Source organism: Pecten maximus, chromosome 5 (genome assembly GCF_902652985.1).
Source record: "Pecten maximus chromosome 5, xPecMax1.1, whole genome shotgun sequence".
Taxonomy (NCBI): domain Eukaryota; kingdom Metazoa; phylum Mollusca; class Bivalvia; order Pectinida; family Pectinidae; genus Pecten; species Pecten maximus.
Genome location: NC_047019.1, coordinates 11,605,450 through 11,625,854, shown reverse-complemented (window position 1 = coordinate 11,625,854; position 20,405 = coordinate 11,605,450). Strand labels below are relative to the sequence as shown.

Genomic DNA, 20,405 nt, shown 5'->3' with positions numbered 1-20,405 from the left:
GAAATACCACCGGCCTACGGTCAGTACCAGGCAACTGCCCCACGTAGGTTTCAAACTCGTAACCCAGAAGTAGAGGGCTAGTGGTAAAGTGTTGGGACACCTTAACCACTCGGCAACCGTAGCCCCGAGTAAAACAGTTATAAGTGACTAAATGTGAGATCCTCCAACAGTCAAACAATGGCCAAGAATATATTTAAATGTGATCGATATAATAAGAGTATATTATTTCTAAGATGAACCATCTATTCTTGACGCTACCAAACCCAAATGATACAATAGCAACATTACTAACATCTGGAAACATTTCTTCACTTCAGGGACAGAATTAAGTATTAATCAATGAATGTGAAAATGGTGCCTTAAGCGTGGTTGATCTGACAAAGTTTATTGCAGATCTCAAGTTATCTTGGATTAGTAGGCTGATAAGCAATTATAATCAAAACTTGATAAAGTTATTCAAAGTCTTGTTCGGAGAAGAAAGCATAAACTATATGGTTCCAAGATCAGAATATAACACAATTCTGGGCAAAACACCAAAGGCTTTTGGAAGGATTTTTTTAACTCTTAGAAAGTGTTCGCCGAAGCTGCACTAGGGACAAATGTAGTTGCGTACAAAACAAAATTATAATTAATAAATACTAATATTTAGTATATCAGGAAAGCACACTATACTGGTAATGTCTGTACTGTTATCAATAAGTTGCACATAAACATATCGTGCAGCTCCTTTATATTATCCTTTGTATTAGGACCAGCGAGGTACCGCCTGATATCTATTAACTACACAAGGGTTACACTATGACCCTGGTGTCATGTCTATGGTGATGGGAACCGCGTGAATGTATTTAGAGCAATACTGTACACATTAAAACAAATTAAAACTCCAGAGCTAGCGTTAACAGCCTCCGAGTTGTCTATAATATAATGATGTCGTTGATATAATGATTTCACGTATTATATTGCAACAAATACAAACACCGGTAAGTACAGTAAATGGTTCAAGTGTCAGCCTGTTGGAGTTGAAAAACTCGGGAGTTTCATGAATACGATGGCAGGAATTGCAGGTATTTGATAATGATATCAATGCAGACTTAAAACAGTTCATTTTTTTTATTACATTTGCTTATCTGCTTAATGTGACTTATAATACTGTCTATAGTCATTGTCTTCACCATCCCAACAGATGATTATATCAAAGCAAATACAAGAGTAAGGGTCATCTATATAGCAGAAAAATGTTGAATTTCAACCACGAATAGTCATTTTGCATTAAACTAGTCATGTAATATACCAAAATATTTGTCTGAACATGTAGTTTCTTAATATTACCTTTAATGCCATGTTTAGTTTAGTTTAAACATATTTTATTGACATAAAATGACAAAGGGATTGGTCGGTAAGTTTTGCCAACTTATTGATGACCTTTCCCGCATAAATGACATATGATAATATACAGTGGTCACATGATGATATGTACAAATATTCAACAATATGATAAACAAAAGATGATTTATGAATTGTCTTTCTTAAAAAAATAAAAAAAAAAAGGTTATATTTTATTAGGGATGGAAAAAGAGAGAGAGAATGCCATGCAGATCCTAACAGCTTCTTCTATAGCGTAACTTTGGTACAATCTAGCATGGAATAATTCTAAGTCACACAATTATTCAAACCTGAAAAATAGCCAAACTATTATTCTCACAACTATTTATAGCATTGGGTAGGAACATCTGTTTGACTGGATTTGACTTAATTTGCATATAAACACTTATTTTATTTTAACCTTGAAATGCAAATTACGGCTGTGAATAATATTACACAAATATGGGCAAACCAAAATGGCTATTTTCTGCAATGTATGCGTTACAAATATGTTAATATTGCTCCCTGAAATATGCACTTTTCGCATGTTTTGTTAAAATTTACAAATAACTTAACAAATTACATGCTGACAGCAAGTCCCGCGGTTTGCTATCATACATACTTAAAGTTCATCAAGTTACTTCTGTTTAATTGCACCGTAATAGGAATTTATAGGCTTGTCTGCATTTGAATAGATTTGCTGTTTAAATGCCCCTTAAGCCTCTAACCGTTTTTGAGCTAATCTACCGTCTGCAGCTTTGTCACATACAATGTATTAACATCTTGTGCTATGACATATATGTAAACAAAAAAGGTCAAGGTCAGTCCGTTTTTTTCTCTTTGTTTGATAATGGGTAATTCATACATATGTTCAAAGGTCTACGGTAAATATGTGATTCATATTTATATCCTTTAATTTCAAAATGCTTTTGCGGCTGATTGATCGTGGTCGTTTGCATCTTTCGTTCATAGATCGATTTAATATATTAATATCTTCATGTTTTCAAATTCTTGAACTTTACGTTGTTTTAATACTACAAGTGTACTTCTATTGCAGAATATGGACATAGATTTCAATCCTGGCTCGAGACTTGACGAACTTTCAATTTTCCGCCTTAACCTTCGTAGTATAAGGAATACATTGAGTTGTAGAGAAGACATAGCTGGTGAATATGATAATATAGTATATGTTTAACAGAAACTCATCTAGATGATCAAGTTTCTACTGATGATTTACTTAACCTTGATTTGATGAACCTATTCAACTCGATTTGCTGGTGGAGGTTTCTAGTCTATGTTAACAATCTTTTGCTACTAAACCGCTTTCCGGATTTATATTTTCCTGTAATTTGGATTAATGTTATTCTAACAAATTCCTCTTATATTATTGGCACTGCTTATAGATCTGAACACTCATCATTCTGGAGAAATATACGTACATCTCTTAACATTGCTTTGGATATCACACCAAATATAATAGTTACTGGTGATTTTAATGTCGACTTATTAACTACATCTACAAACCATGTTCATTTGATATCATAAGCTTTTTTGGTTTAGCTAATGTCAGAAATGAACCCACTCGTATTTGACCGACACGATCGAGTCTATTTGACCCGATACTCTTAACCCAATCACTATCAACTATCGATTCATCTATGATTTTATTTGATAGGTCTGTCGGCGACCATGATAGTTGTACTGCTTGCATTAACATTCCTTGTGCTTTTAAACCTACATATAAACGTGACATTTGGCTGTATAAGAAGGCTGACTATCAAAATATTAATAGTTTTTTTTATTATAACTAGAACGACCGTTCTTTGGTTGTAGCTCGGTTGATATTACTTCTAACTGCTAAACATGGGAGTAAATATGATATATAAAACTAACCATAGTGTAAATATGATATATACAACTAGCCATAGGGTAAATATGATATATACAACTAACCGTGGGGTAAATATGATATATACAACTAGCCATGGGGTTAATATGATATATACAACTAACCATGGGGTAAATATGATATATACAACTAACCATGGGGTTAATAAGATATATACAACTAACCATGGGGTAAATATGATGTACATAACTATTCGTGGGGGTAAATATGATATATACAACTAACCATGGGGTAAATATGATTTATACAACTAACCATGGGGGAAATATGATATATACAACTAACCATGGGGTAAATATGATATATACAACTAACCATGGGGTAAATATGATATATACAACTAACCATGGGGTAAATATGATATATACAACTAACCATGGGGTAAATATGATATATACAACTAACCATGGGGTAAATATGATATATACAACTAACCATGGGGTTAATAAGATATATACAACTAACCATGGGGTAAATATGATATACACAACTATTCGTGGAGGTAAATATGATATATACAACTAACCATGGGGTAAATATGATATATGCAACTAACCATGGGGGTAAATATGATATATACAACAAACCATCAGGTAACTATGATATATACAACTAACCATGGGGTAAATATGATATATACAACTATTCGTGGGGGTAAATATGATATATACAACTAACCTTGGGGTAAATATGATATATGCAACTAACCATGGGGGTAAATATACTGAAACGAAAAAGAAACGCAACTTCAAATTGTAGGTTTAATAAAATAATACTTGTGAGCATTATGTTTAAATTTCATATGTAATAGTTAATATTGAATATTGATGTAACATCCTTTAAATGTTTAGAGATTTTTAAGAACAGGTCACTTTGCTAGAAGGTCATGATTGGTAGTACCCTACGTGAATCCAAGTTGAAATGGCAGCAGTTTTGAAACCGTGCCCTAATATCGTGTGTGTCCTCCTCGAACAGTTATCACATCTCTAATTCTTTGTTGCATTGAGTTCATCAGGGCATTGACTTTCCGTATTGGAATGTTATTCCATTCTTGGACGAGTGCATTTGCTAACTGAGGGAGGGTATTTGGGGGGTTACGGCGATTTCGAATTCTTCTGTCTAATTCATCCCACAAATGCTCGATTGGGGACAGGTCGGGGCTATATGGAGGCCAATCTATAGGAACAATGTTCTGTGTCGCAAGAAAGTCTCTACAGACTCTTGCAACGTGTGGTCTCGCGTTATCTTGCTGAAAGGTTAGATGATGCTGCCTAACAAACGGCACAACATGGGGCCTAAGGATCTCATCCCGATAGCGTACGGCCGTTAAATTCCCATTGACTATCACCAAAGGCGTCTTCAAACCATGGGAGATTCCCGCCCAAACCATAACTGATCCACCCCCAAATCGGTCGTGTTCCAAAACACAGGCGTCAGCAAAACGTTCGCCTCGACGCCGGTACACACGTTGACGGCCATCTGCTCGAAATAACGTGAATCGAGATTCATCGGTGAAGAGCATAGACCTCCAACGTCTCATAGGAAAACGTCTGGGCATATGTGCCGTTGCCCATTGCATACGACGTGCTCGACGTTGCGGTGTTAGTGGTAAACCAACGTACTGTCGCCTTGCACGCAAATTAGCCTCACGCAGTCTGTTGATCACTGTTTGGGGATGAATTCGACGGTTATGATTACCAATCGTATTCCTTGCCGTTTCAGCGGCCGTTAATCTCCTGTTACGCAGGTGTGCCAACCTAAGAACCCGGTCTTGACGTCGCGACGTTACGCGTGGACGTCCTGATCTCGGCTGGTCATCGACTCTTCCTGTTGCGTTAAGACGTGAAACTAATCGACTAATAGTCGATTTGTGAACTCTGAATTGTCGAGCGACGTGAAGTTGCGTGTTCCCTGCCAGAAGCATCGCTATAGCACGTCCTCTATCAACCTTTGATAACCGTGGCATAATTGTAAAAGGAATTATTGTTTGCAAAAGTATTGGCGATGATGTGGCTCAATGTTAGTGATGAATTGATACTGGTTTGAATGAAAAAAGAACGCATATGTTTGTACAGGCACGGTTTTTGATGTTTTTACCGCGCCGGAAGTGCATAGGTCTCTAGTCACACTTGGGTGATTTTGAAGATTGGTATGGGTGTTAGGCAGGGTGCATGTTTATTTCCGCGATTTTTATACAGATATGTATATTTAATACAAAATTAATCACAATTTTCCATGTTGCGTTTCTTTTTCGTTTCAGTATATGATATATACAACAAACCATCAGGTAAATATGATATATACAACAAACCATCAGGTAAATATGATATATACAACTAACCAAGGGGAAAATATGATACATATACAACTAACCATGGGGTAAATATGATATATACAACTAACCGTGGGGTAAATATGATATATGTACAACTAACCATAGGGTAAATATGATTTATACAACTAACCATGGGGTAAATATGATATATACAACTAACCATGGGGTAAATATGATTTATACAACTAACCATCGGGTAAATATGATATATACAACTAACCATGGGAGTAAATATGATATATACAATTAACATCAGGTAAATATGATATATACAACTAACCATGGGTAAAAATGATATATACAACTAACCATGGGGGTAAATATGATATATAAAACTAACCATGGGGTAAATATGATATATACAACTGACCGTGGGGTAAAAATGATAAATACAACTAACCATGGGAGTAAATATGATATATACAATTAACATCAGGGTAAATATGATTTATACAACTAACCATCGGGTAAATATGATATATACAACTAACCATGGGAGTAAATATGATATATACAATTAACATCAGGTAAATATGATATATACAACTAACCATGGGTAAAAATGATATATACAACTAACCATGGGGGTAAATATGATATATAAAACTAACCATGGGGTAAATATGATATATACAACTAACCATGGGGGTAAATACGATATATACAACTAACCATGGGGTAAATATGATATATAAAACTAAGCGTGGGTAAATATGATATATACAACTAACCATGGGGTAAATATGATATATACAGCTAACCATAGTTAATTTCAAATACCACTGACTCGATGATAAATTTATATTAATCATAAATTTGAGAACACCGGCGAGCACTCTTGAGATGACATCTTTTTTGTATAAGAAAGAGAAATTGTATCTGAATCGGTATACTTTTCGTTATATTGAGAGAGTTGTGTGACGTAATCAGTAATATTACATTGATGTCCATCATCAAACCGGACTTGTTCTTAAATCACTAAAATGCTTGTTGATAAGCAATTTAACAATATAAAAGAAGGGATGTAAAATATGGCTCCATTTTATCTTTGTGTAAGCCCATCCGGAACTCCTCGGTTTTTCTATAAAAAAACCCCAAAAAAACGAGAAGTTCCGGATATTGTAAGCCATGATAAAAATCACATTACGTCAGACACACACACACACATATATATATATATCTATATATAGCGTAGTCATTAAGTGCAGCAGTTAAGGGACGTATCCATTTACAGCTCTGCAAACTGCACATACCGAGAAACGCATCCATGTGTGCATACGTGTCAGTTTAAAGTCCAGAAAGCTTTCTTTGTTCGCGATATAGAGTTTACTTACATTTATCCCTCTTATTACCTGACGGAAAACAGACGCAGTCCACAGGAAATTCCAAGGCATATCTAGTTTATCTACATCGGACTCACCAGGTAAGGACTCCATTTCAATAGTTCACAAATCGTACTAGGAATTCTTTGTAAACTTTTCTTACATGTTTCAGATCTAGAGGCGTTCGGGAGGTAAACAGAACACATACATAAATAATATAGTAAAACATGGGCATGTAGTACTTTATTAAGTTATGAAACATCATTGTGCTAGACAACGCCTAGACCGGTTGAACCAGATTTGGTTGTTTTAAACATATTCCTATGATTCATAGCCAACAACCATCAGATGGCGGGATGTTCAAATCGCAAATCCTTTGTGGTTGATCCTGAGTCCGTTCATAATAATTCTTGTTATCACTATTTCCTGAGAAGTTCCAGGTCACTATTTCCTGAGAAGTTCCAGGTAGATTCTATTTCATCATACCATCTAAGTTCCCTTTTGTCCCTAGTTGTACATAATCTATTTTGAGACTTATTAGAATACAAAATGGCTAACAGGCGGGAATTTTGAAAGTTGAAACTGGTTATCATTATTTCTCAAAAACGTTCTTCGGGGTTCTTTTTTCCAAATGCTTATGTAGGTTGGTCCATAGTTGTGCAAGTTTCATGATAAGACACACTCGAAAACAAGATCTGTCAGGAAGTTCCTTAATGGATTTTTCTTAAATTTTATAACGAAGTTCCCCTTGGACCGTATTTTGAGAGACATTGAAAAACAAAATAATGAGAGAGCCAGGTAGTCAGGTTTGTCACCTTCACGGATCTTTATTATATCTCAAATTCATAACCCTGCTGTCACGTAGGTGTTCGTTATCCTTTTTACACAGATTTCACACAGGAATTTCTTCATGAATTTTTCTCAATATTTCTCAATAATTTGGGTTTCTCTTATAGACGTTTTTATTGTAATTTTTCAGAGACTTATTTTGTTGAAACCTACTCATATTTCATTATGTTGGCTTCCCTTGATATCAATTGAGATAAAAAAAAAATGAATTTAAGAAAGGAAAAAAAACACAGTCTGGTATTGATGCAGCCTCATCAGATGGTGGAAAGTTTAAACCGTCTCTCATCGGTTATTCGTTTGTTGTCCGTCCGTTCGTAAATACTTAGCTACTAAACATAGCTTCTTCTCAATAGGTGCCAAAACTATGTTTCTCAAATGTCTCGTTTGGTTCCCAATGGTCCCTAATTTTGCATATTCAATTTTGAAACTGGTTAATTATGTCTTGCACATATTTTGTATATTTGATTTCATGTGTTACATTACTTTGTCAAACTTTGACTATACATTGTAATGCATATTACCTGTTTGTAGACAACTTAAACCATACCACTGTTTAACACAACATTATACACATTACAAAACCCATTCAGGCAATTATAATTATTTAAAGTTGTAAAATGCCCCCAAACAGTTTGAACTTTTACCTGTATGTGCGCTATAAGCAGAGCTTTATATAGAACAAAGGTAGATAAACTGTGGGTATCAAGATGCTACTGGGATCTCCTACATTGTTTGTTTTTGAAGGTAACCCATCGGCCTAATGGGGAAATATACAGTCAATTCTTTGAAATATTTGCCAGTTTCTTCGACGGTAGCATAAAGTGTTTAGCCATCATCACTGCGACACCCACGTGAACGATTCAGGCCTCCTTGCTTTCTACATTTTACGTCTTTGTGGATATGGTATGTCTCTTTTCAGATTTGAAAGAGACAATTGAAAATGACAACAAAACGAGGTATTCCAGAAAATGAAGAGGAAGCCATTGAAGCCCATAATATGTTGGCTTTGTATCTGGATAAAGGACTTAAGGAGGAAGAGTTCGTTGATTTGAAGAATCTGTTTAGGAGGTGTCCAATTCCTCCAAGACAACTTCAGAATATTAAAACTATGGCAGATCTATTTCAACAACTTGAGAACGATAAGAAGATATCTGTTGGAAACTACAAGTTGTTTACAGTAAAATTGGAAAAAATCCATCCTGAGCTGGCTACTGAAGTGCAAGGAAGGGAGAAACGGATTCAAGATATCCTGAACGGAGGTAAGGACTTTCCACGGGCATATTAGTTAAGATATCAGACTTAAAATTGAAAATCAATATTTTATTTCTTTTGCATTTAAAATGTAAGTTTTAGTGCTAATGTCTGTCACACTTTAGTATTAATTGACAACGAGTATCGTAATGAGGTACGTTTGTAATTGTTTTTTGGATTTTGTTTTGTTTTGGTGTTTTTTTTAAGAAAAAAAGCAAAAAAACCAAACAAGATTCCCGTTTGCTTTTATATTTACAGCATCAAATCAATATAATATATTGTAATGCCCCTTTAACGTTTACTGGTATAGATATAACCTATATAGTTCTGATTCAGAATCTTTACACAGGATTCATTACTGAATTCAATATATTTCGTAAATTCTCTTAAAACTTAAAAGATGCATCACATCATGGTTCAATATAGTCGTGATCTCCAGACACTTTACACAAGATTCATCACTTACTGGTATCAATATAGTCGTGATCTCCAGACACTTTACACAATATTCATCACTTACTGATATCAATATAGTCGTGATCTCCAGACACTTTACACAATATTCATCACTTACTGATATCTATATAGTTGTAATCTCAAAAAACTTTGTACAGGATTCATCACCTTCTTAGATATATTGGATATTCATCATCTTCAAAAACCTTTAATAATTTTACATTTTCATCGACAGAATAGTAAAATGGAAGTGTATCTGTCGATTGCCCAGACTTATTTTGATGTCTTGCTTTTAAAATTATACATTGTCATAAACAATAACAATCAATTTTAAGTATCGAAACTATTCATCCATTTTTTTTTTATCTGTGATTGAATTGAAGGTCCACGACCAGCCAAACAACAGAGGACGGGGAATGAAATCAGGCAACTATCTGCAGGTTTGTAATGCTAGCAATAGGCTGTAAAAATGGATGGCATAATACCAGTACATATTCAGGCTATACGAGGCCCGGAGTTTTGAACGGGAGCCAGTATCTATGACTGGATTGTCCTGTATTGGTAATGGGACAAGATAATGTATCCAGTAATGTGACTGAACAGTCCTGTATCAGTAATGTGACTGGATAGTCCTGTACCAGTGATGTGACTGGATAGTCCTGTACCAGTAATGTGACTAGATAATCCTGCACCAGTTATGTGACTGGATAGTCCTGTACCTGTAACGTGACTGGATAGTCCTGAACCAGTAATTAACTGGATAGTCCTGTACCAGTAATGTGACTGGATAGTCGTGTACCAGTAATATGACTGGATAGTCCCTGTACCAGTAATGTGACTGGATAGTCCTGTACCAGTAATGTGACTGGATATCCTGTACCAGTAATGTGACTGGATATTCCTGTACCAGTAATGTGACTGGATATCCCTGTACCAGTAATGTGACTGGATAGTCCTGTACCAGTAATGTGACTGGATATCCCTGTACCAGTAATGTGACTGGATAGTCCCTGTACCAGTAATGTTACTGGATAGTCCTGTACCAGTGATGTGACTGGATAGTCCTGTACCAGTAATGTGACTAGATATTCCTGTACCACTGATGTGACTGGATAGTCCTGTATCAGTAATATGACTGATAGTCCTGTACCAGTAATGTGACTCTATAGGCCTGTACCAGTAATGTGACTGGATAGTCCTGTACCAGTAATGTGACTGGATATCCCTGTACCAGTAATGTGACTGGATAGTCCTGTACCAGTAATGTGACTGGATATTCCTGTACCAGTAATGTGACTGGATATCCCTGTACCAGTAATGTGACTGGATAGTCATGTACCAGTGATGTGACTGGATAGTCCTGTACCAGTCATGTGACTAGATAATCCTGTACCTGTAATGTGACTGGATAGTCCTGTACCTGTAATGTGACTGGATAGTCCTGTACCAGTGATGTGACTGGATAGTCCTGTACCTGTAATGTGACTGGATAGTCCTGTACCAGTCATGTGACTGGATAGTCCTGTATCAGTAATGTGACTGGATAGTCCTGTACCAGTAATGTGACTAGATAGTCCTGTACCAGTGATGTGACTGGTTAGTTCTGTACAAGTTATGTGACTGGATAGTCCTGTAACGGTAAACGACTCGATTGTCGTGTATCTTTGATATAACAAGATTGTCCTGTAATGACAATATGATTGAATTGTAGCTGGTTTAATGAATATTTGGAGATTAATTGCTTCTCCTGCAATCAGTAATACGTTTTGGTAGATCACTAGTGAAGGACATTTTGATAAGTCAGAAAACAGGTGCACACTATTATAAATGTTCTACTAGTTTTTGATCGATGACACCCCACCCCTAGTACAGATGTACTCATTAGATGTTAAACTTCGTTAGATTCAAATTATACAAAAAATATCTGCCATGACCTCTGCCATCTTTGCTGCATCCATTTAATATGAATCTGTTATTTTACAGATATCCACCCTGACCTAGTACCAATGATAGGTGAGTGGATTGGACTTGATGTGAAATATATGCAGCAGACTTCTCAAATTAAGGGACTAGTCAAATACACGCTAAATCTATAGATATATACGTAATGTAGGAAAATACACATTTGATCAATAATAGAACGTACCTCATTAATATGAAAACAGAGCCTGATGCATCATTTATAGATATATATACATTCGCGATTTTGATCAAAACGAATCTTTTGTATTCATTTTGATGACGACAAGCACATAATGTGCCAAGGTATTGTAAGATAATATTTCTCCGTCATATCTTACTCTGTACAATAACTTACTTTTGAAGTACACAATGTATACAGAAATAATATCAACATTTAATTGATAGTAAAACATAAACTTGAACTGCGATCGAGGTCAAAGCGGTCAAATGTGCTAACAACCTCTCAATAACCATTGATCTTACTTCGGGACTGGAGCATTTTTGGATGAAGGCTGCAAGTTTATCTAAATAATTGACCTTGACTAACATTTAAGGTAACATGAGTCCACTTTGCTAAATGAAACAGGACCCCTGATTCCTGTCAAATATGATAAACGCTTTATACAACTTCTCAATAACAAAAAAAAAAATACTTCTTTTTCAAAATTGACGATCTTAGTCTACTTTCAAGGTCACGTGATTAAAATGTATTATGATCTTTTAAGAGCATCCACATAATTAACTTTTATTTGAATAAGTGACAACCCGCTTAGCATTTGCATTGATGACATAGATCAATGTTAATTTTGCATTAGAAACAAGTAAGTTATCAAAGTCTCATGTTTGATTATTAGCTTTCAGCTTATCTGGTCCAAAGGTCCAATGAGCTTATCCATGTTACTGAGAACTAAAACAGGGCCTTAAAATGACCCTGGGCGATAAACTAGGCAAACACAGAACACCTGTATGGATTTTGATGAAATTTTGTCCATAATTGGGCAAAGAAGGTCCCTGTTTGTACATAGGTAGCTAGATGGGTGGGCCAATAGGGGAAATAAATGTGAATTCTTTATTTCACTACTTGTCCTGAAGGACTGGATGGAGTTTGATAAAATTTGCATTATTGGACATATTGTATCAAATGTGAAAATGAAGAGTGGTCTTTTCTGAGGCTTGAATGCACTGGCTCAGTGGGGGAAATATACCAAATTCGTCTTCTTTAAGAATGACAGGATTTGGTCAATATTTGATTGATTCCATTCATGGAAGAAGCAGCTTAAAAAGTAGGGACTACTTTTGATGCAACTTTCACGAATGATTATTACAGAAATATCCATCTGAGTGTTACAAAGGATGTTTTCATAGATGACCGGTAACATCCCTTGAATGTAGGGATTCAAAATGGTACAAATAATGGGACTGGCCACTCCAGGGGACTGAGGGGCGGTGTTTAACCCAACAGGGGAAAGTTTGGGACATTCTTAAAATCCAACTCTTTTTGTTTGAATAATTGGATTTTGTCCAAATGTTGTTAATCTGTATACATTTGGGAGCTTAAGGACGAGCCCGATTGGGGATTATAGCAAATCATTATAGAAATGTAGTATTTTGCAATAATCACCGAAATGTTTAAGTGATCGACAAAGCGCATTTGAGTGACCCTGGTTAACGCTAGTAGGGGTAAATACTGGCAATCCTTGGAGTCTCTTATTACAAACATATATGAATGATATTTTAGTGTAATACGTAACAAACAAACCTTTGGCTTATAGAAGTCTACATCTGGTTATCAGTTTATACAATTCTAACGCTTCCTTTATCTTATTTTTATACAGAAAAAACAAAGACCATGGTCAAAGAAGAAACGAATGGGAAGAGGTTTTTTCCGACCAAAGCTTTCCACGACGCGCAAGACCACCTCCAAACGAACAGGGTTTTAGTCATCAAGGGAAACACGGGGGATGGCAAAACTTCTACCGCCATTCAACTCCTACACTGGCTGATAGAGGAGCAGCCATCCAGACAACCCCTTCAGCTTCATGACATTAAGGATTTAAAATTAATGACTCCAAATTCTAATCTTGTTACTTTTATTGATGATATTTTTGGAGAGAAAGATGTAGGTAGAATGGATGTACAAGAGTGGAACAAAAGAATCACAGATTTAAAAACACTTTTTGTTAATGAACAAATCCATGGCAATTGTCTACTCATTACAATTCGTAATGAAATATTTAATGCTTTGGCAAAGTGTTCCTTGGGAGCAGTTTTCACCAAAGCTAACATCATTGATCTGAGCTTAGACAAATACAAAACGAAAAACGAAAAACAGAAACTTTTAGAGATGTATGAACCTGATAAGTTTTCATGGGAAGATGATGAAAAGAGAAAAATTCTAGCTTGTTCACCAGATATTGGATTTCCACAATGTTGTCAACTTTTCTGTAATTCTGTGGAATTGCAGAAAAGGCGAGTTGATTTTTTTGAGAACCCTTTCCAATTTTTCGTTGAAGCGTTGTCAAAATTACCAGAATGTCCTGCCATTTTGTTTCTCTTCCTCAATGATGGGGTGATAAAGGTAACAGATCTAGACCCAAATGGTGATAAAGTAAACAAAGCATTGTTAGATGAAGCATTTGCTATCAATTTGGTTGGTTTTGAAGATGACAGAACTACAATGACGTATAAGAAAAAAGTAGGATTTGTGAAAGATAGTTTGGAAAAGTTATCAGGATATTTGGTGAGGAAGAGTAAAAATATTTTTTGTCGTGATGAAGTGTACAGATTTGATCATCATTCTATTTTTGTCACAGTAGCTCTTTTGTATGGAGACAAAACACGAGTTGGCTTTATACAAAATTGTCCAACGGATTTCCTAAGTTATCTCACAACTTCAAAAACATCTTCAAAATCGGTTGCCATATCATCTGATCACTATACCTATTTGTGTGAACGTCTACTCCGAGAGTTTGAGCGTGAAATGTGGGATTATGATGATTCTTGTATTGACGATTTAGATGTATGGAAAGATCGTGAATTTGTTGTAACATTGATCAGGTTGTTCGATGAGAGAAAAGTTGATAGACTTACCGTGTTAAGTAATGCATGCTATTCTGGTTCAAAGGAATGCGTTGTACAGCTTTTGCGTGAGGGAGTCAAACCTGACAAGGACACACCATTGTGGCTCATGATTATTAGAGGTGATGTATATATCGAAGGGGATGTAGATATACTAAAGGCGGTCGTTACATACTTGAATGAAGAGATAAAACTTGACTTGTTCAACAAAGCGTGTGAATCTGGTTCAGTAGAATGTGCTTTATATCTCCTACATGAGGGTGTCAAACCTGACAGGGACACACCATGGTGGTCCTTGATTACAGGCGGTCATCATGGTAGAGGAGATGTGGATGTGCTAAAGAATGTAATGATATATCTCAATGATCAGATAAAACTTCACTTGTTGAACGAAGCATGTGGTTCTGAGTCAGAAGACTGTGTCTCATGTCTGCTGTGTGAGGGAGTCACACCTACTAAGGAAACACTGTTTCCCGTTTTGGAGTAATGGGCTTATGAATGTGTTACGTAAACTGCTAATTTTATGACGTCACTCCAATAGCGCGGGATAGTTTCAATAACAGTGTCCTACATGAAGCCTGTCGGTATGGGGAAGAGGACCTGGTGAACACGTTGTGTAACACTTATCCATACATGGTACATGACACAAATGAATGGGGAGAGACCCCACTTCAGGTTGCGAAGACGCGAGGAAACATTTCTATTATCCATAAAGTAGAGAGAACAGAATCCTTCATGAGATCAAGTGCATGAATATCTAGGTATATCAGGTATTAAACACTGATTCTAAGATTCATGTTTAATTATATTTAAGAAACAAAAGACATTTTTTCTCACTTTCTCAATCGAAAATGAAAACAAAGTAATGCAAATATTGCTGGATTCAGATTATCTCAGTTGACTATACACATCTAGGTAAAAAAGGAAACCTACATAATACGAAATTCGGGAAAGATCTGTAAGACAGTTTGGGAAATAGTTATAACAGAATTGAACTGTCCAAATTCAAAATAGCAACCTGTAGGCCAGATTCAGATCTCTACAATTAGTCCTAAAATGACTATGTACGACTAGGAACAAGGGAAATCTACATAAACTTTCTGAGAAATGTGTATCAAGACAGAACATGCAAAACTACGACCAAAGGGAAGCAACTATAAACTTTGAGAAAGATCCGTTATGTACTTAACGTGGACTGATGAATATAGGCGATTTCAATAGCCCATTATCTGACGACTGTGGACTTGCTTTGTAAATGAATATTATTTTCTTTCAAAATTATACTTGTAAAAACTTACTTTGCTTGAAGAAAACAAAAATATATCAGAGCCTAAACTTTTTAGCTCATGATCACGATAGTGTGTTATCAATATCAATCTATGAAAGTGATCTTCTATAAACAGTCCTTTGAATACCATGCATGTAAAGCACTTAAAAGACATCATGTGCAGTTGGTTCCTCTTGGTCCCTTGTTGTACCAAATTAATTTTGAACTTGATCAAAAGAAACTGACCGATGGTTCTTACCATAAGTAAGTTTGTTAACGCTAATTCCTGATGATCTTGGAGGATATTTCTCATACTTGGTGTGTAGGTTTCCTTTGCTACATTATTATGCATGATTAATCTTGAGACTGGTTTGGCCACCTTGGATATATAAGAAACATTTAATATCACTATTTCTTATTAATACTTAATTCATCTTTTCAGATTGCTTTAATTTGTTCCATTGTTTCCAAATGGTTTAGAAGAGAGAAACGATAAGATCCGTTCCATGCTTGCATATCCTATAATGATTATTCAATTCAGGATTCCATGATCCCTCAAAGACATGGACTGCTCTTTGTTTATTTCTGTGCCTGAGCCTTGTCCGAACTACTCCACACAAATTTGTAACGGATCTTTAAAACTTATCAGGCTAACACGTCATAAGTTATTCTTGTGTTTTCCAGAGGAGTATTTTTGAATTACTTCCATACTGTAATATGTTTGTTCATTAATGTCTTCATATGCGTGTATGTTTCTCCAAGAATGTCTATATAAACTTAGGCATTGACCCTGGTAAAATGTAATACTGTAATATGTTTCTTCAGTAATGTCTACACAAACTCAGACATTAAACCTGGCAGAATGTGTTGTACGTCCATACTGTAATATGTTTCTCCAGAAATGTCTACATCAACTCAGACATTAACCCTGACAAAATGTGTTGTACTTCCATACTGTAATATGTTTCTCCAGAAATGTCTACATAAACTCTGACATTAACCCTGAAAGAATGTGTTGTACTTCCATATTGTAATATGTTTCTCACGGAATGTCTACATAAACTCTGACATTAGCCCTGACAGTATGTGTTGTACTCCAATTCCATACTGTAATATGTTTCTCCAGGAATGTCTACATAAACTCAGACATTAACCATGACAGAATGTGTTGTACTTCCATACTGTAATATGTTTCTCCAGAAATGTCTACATAAACTCTGACATTAACCCTGATAGAATGTGTTGTACTTCCATACAGTAATATGTTTCTCCAGGAATGTCTACATAAACTCTGACATTAGCCCTGACAGAATGTGTTGTACTTCCATACTGTAATATGTTTCTCCAGGAATGTCTACATAAACTCTGACATTAACCCTGACAGAATGTGTTGTACTCCGATTCCATACTGTAATATGTTTCTCCAGGAATGTCTACATAAACTCAAACATTAACCCTGACAGAATGTGTTGTACTTCCATATTGTAATATGTTTTTCACGGAATGTCTACATAAACTCAGACATTAAACCCTGACAGAATGTGTTGTACTCCCATACTGTAACCTGTTGCAGAAGAAATGTCTACCTTAATTCCAAGACATTATTATAATGTATAGGTAATGTTTCGAGCTGATATATTGCTGTTCTTACCAGCCCAAATGACAAATGAGCTTTAGTTTTGATACATCATCCGTTGTCTGCCCATCCATATGTTGTATTCCAGGCGTTATTTATTTTTTTATCCAACCAAGCTCTCAACCAAACAACACAATATATTTTTATGGTACGCAGGTCACTGGGGAGAAATTTGTTAAAAATATGTAAATGACCAAATCTAAATAACGAAGACATCATTTCTATGGTATTGGCCAATAACATACTAGTATTAAGTGATACAAATTTGTTAATGTACTGACCTAACTAAGGTAACGCGAGTCTACATTTGTATTTTTTCAGACTCAAATAACCTAGAATCAAATATGCTCCCTAATGTAGATAAGAAACGCCAATAGATGCTTTATTATATACAGGAAATAGCCGTGATAATGGAATGTGAGAAACCATTTTAGATGACACAAACCTATCATCTAGGAACTTGACTCATATAATACAGAAAAAGAAGTTATAAATGTATGCCGTAAGTTAAGTGGAAATAAAAACTGTGACGAGAACAAAATCCCTACTTAACGTTTTATTGGTTACAAGAATATATTGATAAAATATCTATTCACTTTTTTATTCGTTTTCAATCGGGAATTTTCCATATGTCTTGATCAACTGGGCATTTCACCACGGTGTATAAAAAGGTGATAGAGACAATGCAAATAATTACAGGGAGGTTACTCTTGCCAGTTATATGGGGGAGTTATTCACCTCTATAATGAATGAACCTCTTGTGAATTAGGTTGCTAAACATATTATATTAACAGATGCCCAATTTGGTTTTAGAACTGAAACTCAACTCTTGATTTTATCTATCTATTTATTTATTTATTTATGGGTATTACGTCCGCTATTACGGCCTTACGGCCTTTCAGCTGACGAAACTCTTGATGCAATATTTGTTCTTTAAATTTTAATTAAATGGAGTAAATAAAGGTGGTAGATATATACTGTTGTTTTGTTTACTAAACCAAAAACTTTGACAGATCTCATATGAGGCGCAAATTGATGAAGCAAGGTGTCAGACGGTTTAATATTACTCAAAAACATTGTTCAGGTTAATGTAAAAATGCATAATATACAATTTGTAGCGTTTTCAGCTGCGGTACAGACGTATGGAGCTTCACATTTTTTCACAAGTTTGTTTTTTTTTTTTTTAATCTTCCGTAAAGTAAAAATTATTAGACATTAGATGAAATTAAAATATTCGAAAAATTATATTTTAGAATCAAGTTTCAAGGAAATAACTTTTCTGTATGATAGCTGGATTTAAGATATTCGTACTGGACTTAATTCACTTTTACTTACATTTGGAACACTGGTATAGATGATATTTTAAGCTAATCCTGAGGGTTTCTTTTGCCAACATCTGATAACTTATATAAGAAAACGATAGCTCGTTTAAGACTTAGTCGACATAACTAGAATATAGAAAAGAGAAGACATAGAGACATTCAGAGGGACCAAAGAATCTGTAATTTATTTAACTCAAATGACATTGAAGACTATTTTCTATTTATTTTAAAGTGAAACTTTCATCGTGAACTAAGATGGCAGTATATTAAACCATGGAATTATAAATAACCAAGTCCATGACAAAAAGGACAGACACAAAAGTGACATATTAAATATGAGGTTTAAAGCTTAAGTCATATTTTTTCTTAATAATTCATTTCGATGATGTTTTCAGTAGTAAAGAGCTTAATCAACTTGAAAACATCATCGAAATGAATTATTTAGAAAAAAATTACTCTTAAGTTTTAAATCTCATATTTAATATGTCACTTTCATGTCTGTCCTTTTTTCGTGCTGCAAGGTTAATGGGTAATAATTGTGTAATATTGTATTAATTCACATACCGTATGCCGAATTATATGTAACATGTGTTGACTGTGAGCGCATGCGTCATATTAAATTCATATTATATTGTATGTATGTCAACTCTCTGAAGTGTTTTACACGAGGAATAAAATAAGTTGAAACTGATGCGCGTGTATGTTTCTGTTCACGTCCCTATGTATCAGTGGTACATGTATCACCATATCGCTGTTATACTGCATTCCCTGCACACATATCCCCTTACTACGTAGTTGTCATCGTATCATTGTATCCTTTAGTTTTACATTTATTCCTATATCGCCCGATACCTCGAAGCTTGTTAACGTATCCTTATAATTGCGTGTATCCGCGTGCCCTTTATTTTTACATGTGCCCCTGTAGTTAAACGATAATCCCTGTATCGCGAAGGTGTATATGAATCCCTGTGTCATATTACACGTACATTTGTGACATGTTTTTTATTTGTATCCAAATATATTAACACATTTTCTATATAATTTAATTTTCCGGATGGATTTGATCAGTGTTTAATATGACTGTAAATACAAAGTTGGCCCCTTTTCTCTAATTAATTTAAACCAACCAATAGGTTGGTTTTATTTTTGTTTTATGACTTGTAAAATCAGATCATTAGTTCAAGGTCAAGGTAAAGGTGACTGTCAAGATCGAGTTCAAACCACTCCTCAAGGTCATAGAGTATGTCAACGTCACGGTCACCTGACATGTAGAGTCTCTCAACTTTGACAGGATGACAAGCCAAAGTGCACATATCTTCAAAAAATCCTACATGTCACAGATCAACATATCTGCAGATCGCTCTAGTTTTGTTAGGTCAAGATCAAGATCAAGAATTAGCTCGTGGTCAAGGTCATACAGCAGGTCAAAGTTACGGTCACCTGCCAAATTGAGTTCATGCCTTTTCAGTTCACAAATCGGGTATGTCACAGATCAGTAGATTTTCACATCGTCTAAATTCACATGTCACGTCAGGATCAAGATCAATATCAAGATCAAGTAATAGGTATTGACCAATGTCATTGTCGGTCAGTAGATCAAGGTCAAGGCCAAACAGTAACTCACAAAGTAGATACCATGCTACCTCAGCACTTAGA

General features: G+C 35.3%; 1 protein-coding gene across 1 annotated transcript; it reads left to right on the top strand.

The window, feature by feature from the left end:
* The first annotated feature begins 9,882 nt into the window (after positions 1-9,882).
* LOC117327154 lies at positions 9,883-18,402 on the top strand. The gene is made up of 3 exons (XM_033884007.1): positions 9,883-9,924; positions 11,468-11,497; positions 13,282-18,402. The coding sequence occupies exons 2-3, from the start codon at positions 11,491-11,493 to the stop codon at positions 15,009-15,011; spliced, it is 1,737 nt and encodes a 578-aa protein (XP_033739898.1). The 5' UTR covers positions 9,883-9,924; positions 11,468-11,490; the 3' UTR covers positions 15,012-18,402.
* Positions 18,403-20,405: the final 2,003 nt, after the last annotated feature.